This window comes from Volvox carteri (genome assembly GCF_000143455.1).
Source record: "Volvox carteri f. nagariensis unplaced genomic scaffold VOLCAscaffold_1010, whole genome shotgun sequence".
In the NCBI taxonomy this organism is placed as follows: domain Eukaryota; kingdom Viridiplantae; phylum Chlorophyta; class Chlorophyceae; order Chlamydomonadales; family Volvocaceae; genus Volvox; species Volvox carteri.
The window spans coordinates 1-3,400 of NW_003308413.1; the positions used below are offsets into that span (position 1 = coordinate 1).

General features: G+C 55.4%; 1 protein-coding gene across 1 annotated transcript; it reads right to left on the reverse strand.

The window, feature by feature from the left end:
- Positions 1–1,395: 1,395 nt before the first annotated feature.
- VOLCADRAFT_101419 (uncharacterized protein) lies at positions 1,396–3,037 on the reverse strand (the record flags this gene model as incomplete). The annotated part of the gene is made up of 2 exons (XM_002959855.1): positions 1,396–1,490; positions 1,922–3,037. Coding segments are annotated over 2 exons (1,209 nt in total), but the record flags the coding sequence as incomplete, so codon positions are not given.
- Between the last annotated feature and the right edge of the window lie 363 nt (positions 3,038–3,400).

The following is a 3,400-nucleotide window of genomic DNA, read 5'->3' on the forward strand; positions in this document are numbered from 1 at the left end:
AAGCATACATACATACGTACATTCAGCTTTGCGCCAGAATGTCCATCCCACACTAAAATAAATGAAGAAGTATTGGAATCGAGTATTAAATTATCAAAAGGCCCAAAATCCCAACGTAGCCAGGTCAGCAAATTTCTGGAGCTCTGAACACACACGTACATGGCGCGTGATGATGTTTTGGAAAGGTAGGAAGGGGCAGGTAGGAATAGATACAGGTGCCCCAGCGTCGCGACCGCACGCGCGCATATGGAAGGCGAGCATGCAGCTGATTTTTTGGTAAGCTGAAAATAATAAAAACTCGCACGCGCCCCCGTGTATGTGTGCCCTCCATACCCCAGCTTCTCAGCCGCTAGCCCCTGTCACACCGCGTCCACCATTGCCAGCAGCACATCTGCCTGGAAGACCTCCAACACGTTCCCCCCCCTACACACACTTGCACCTGTGCATGTGCTCGTGCCGCTGCACAGCAAGTTACTGCCGCTCACCCTTGCTACCCAAACGTGCCACGTGCATATACTTGGGATGCTCACGGCCCACCCTGCCGCCGCAACATCGGCACTCTGCAGATGCATGTATGGGTGCATTAATTGATCTGGGCCGCGATAAGAGAACCGTCAATTGGCGATACACAAATCATGATGGCTATGTGTATGTGTGTGTGTACACTGCGCACGTGTACATCGTAGTCTCTGCTGTACATAATATAGTGCGTTTCAATCAACGGTGTATTTTAATGAGAGATTTAAATTTTAATTTTGCTAACGGCGACTATATACCTGCTGCTCGTGAGCAGTTGCATGCAAGTCTTTACCTTGCATGATGCAATAAGTAATGACGCAGCGGAATGGGGCCGTACATTGCAGTACATCAGGCTAATTAAGTCTTGATTTAGCAGATCCACCTATACATGGCTGTTACCTGGTCACACAGACAGACACACATACAGACGCACACATACTCTCTCTCGCGCGCGTAACTCTATTATCGGAACACGCCGATCGTACAATGATTAATAATGGAAATTATTATTCTTTAAAAAATGGGATCGCGTATGCGCTCTCTCGCTTTAGCTGTGTGCACTTCAGGTAGCCCGGAGGGATTGGGTCCGCAGCCGAATGCGAACAGCGCACTAGCTAGTGTCTAAGACATAATGACCGTGCAGCGTAATGACAACTCCAAACAGTGTCTAATAATAAATAATGACACCTCCCAATGACCTTACTTGAGGCCGGAGGAGCATTCTTCCGTACGTACACACACGCCGATGGATTCGGGCAGATCCATTGCACCCTCACCCCCAGGCTCCCAACCCCCACCCTCATCCATTCCAATTCCAAAAAGGCCTTCTTTTTCCCTTCCTGGCATACATAATTATCTCCATACCCACGGCCTGCTTTACAGCCTAATAACACTCGTTAAGCCGGCAGTGATATGCACCTCTTTGCCTCGCACTGCTTCTGTGACAGAAGAGACAGTGGCCGTCTGAACACCTGTGCCGCAGCACGTGCGATAGATTTCATCGTCACTTTGGCCTTAGAGATGCTACGGCCCTTGGGCCCCCTGCGAGCAGCCCGGTTGAGCTCCTCTCGCAGGGTGGGTGGGTTACCGCTGCACGACCAGACACCCCGCGGGCACGGAGACGGACTTCCATGACCACCAGCTTCATCAACAACCATACCCTTTTCATCATCAGCTGCAGTGGCGGCTGCGGTGGCGGCTGCGGTGGCGGCTGCGGTGGCGGCTGCGGTGGCGGCTGCGGTGGCGGCTGCGGTGGCGGCTGTGGTGGCGGCTGTGGTGGCGGCTGTGGTGGCGGCTGCGGCTGGAGCAGCAACGAAGTTAAGACACTCCCTGGCGAGGCCACTGGCATCTCTGCCACCGCCGCCGGCCGCTGCACGTGCACGGGCTGCGGTACTTCCCACACCCCGCCGTAACTCATAGTCAATAGTCCGGGGGGCCACCACCACCCCGGCGGCGGTGTCTGAGGAGCGCGTTGAAGGTGGGCCGCCGCCGACATTGCGACCCCTGGATGTGTCGGCCACCGGGGTCGGGGGTGCCGGCGGCAGTGCCGCTGCTGCCGCTGCTACTGCTGCTGCCTCGGCCTCGGCGGCAGCCGCCAGTGCCGGCAAGACCACCACCGATACCTTGCTGAGGTTCTTCGACTTAGGGTGCGAATACGAGTGGCTTTGACTGTGGCCGCCCGCGCCGCTGCTGCCCAAGTAACGCACACTAGTGCCCGGATGGACGCTTCCACCGTTGCAAATGCTGGTGTAGCTGATGCTCCTGCTGAGACTTCCGAAGAGGTTGCTGCTACTTGCAGTTGCGGTGCTGCTGGCGACGCTGCTGCCTATGTAGGTAATGCTGCCGCTCCTGCTGCTGCTAGTGGTACCGCTGCCATGGCTGCGGATATCGGCCCTCAGAATATCATCCCGTGAAGACGTCCCTGCGGCCGCTTCCCTTGCTGAAGGCAGAGCATCAGCCTGGGGTCGTGTTACTGAGGTGGCGCGATTAACACTGATACCGCTGCTTTGTGCTTGGCGATCGGCAACAGCAACGGCAGGTGCAGTAGAAGCCGAGGAGACGGTTGTTGACGGCAGTGGTTGCGGCGGTTGTGGCGGTTGCGGTTGTGATGATGGCGACGGGAGGAAGGCTTCTAGCGCGGTGCCGCGCACCACGTACGGCATATCTGAGAAGTACGGCATCTGCAGTAGCTGGGAGCACGTAGGGCGCTGTGCGGGGTCAATCCGCAAGCAGGACTCAACTAGCTGAAAGAGGAGGGGGTCCATGCGGGAAAGTCGACTGTGCAGCCGCCGGGTGTTGCCGCTGGCGCCCCCGACGGGCACATGAAAACAACCATGTCTACTGGTGCAGCTTTGGGCTGTGTGTGAGCGGTCCTTGCTAGTGTCGCCGCGGTCGCTGCTGTCGCTGGATTTGGGCGTGTGGTGCCCGCCGCCCAGATTGCAGTTGACAGGGTGTTGGTGCGGGTGCTGCGGCCCCAGGCAGTACATGATCTCCCACACCTGATCCGAAGCGGAGGTACCTGCGGACGCACATGGGGGGAAGAGCACGAAGGCTGGCATATGCACACGTACACACACATGTGTGTGTATGTATGTGTGTATGTGTGTGTATGTGTGTGTATGTGTGTGTATGTGTGTGTATGTGTGTGTATGTGTGTGTATGTGTGTGTATGTGTGTGTATGTGTGTGTATGTGTGTGTATGTGTGTGTATGTGTGTGTATGTGTGTGTATGTGTGTGTATGTGTGTGTATGTGTGTGTATGTGTGTGTATGTGTGTGTATGTGTGTGTATGTGTGTGTATGTGTGTGTATGTGTGTGTATGTGTGTGTGTGTGTATGTGTGTGTATGTGTGTGTATGTGTGTGTATGTGTGTGTATGTGTG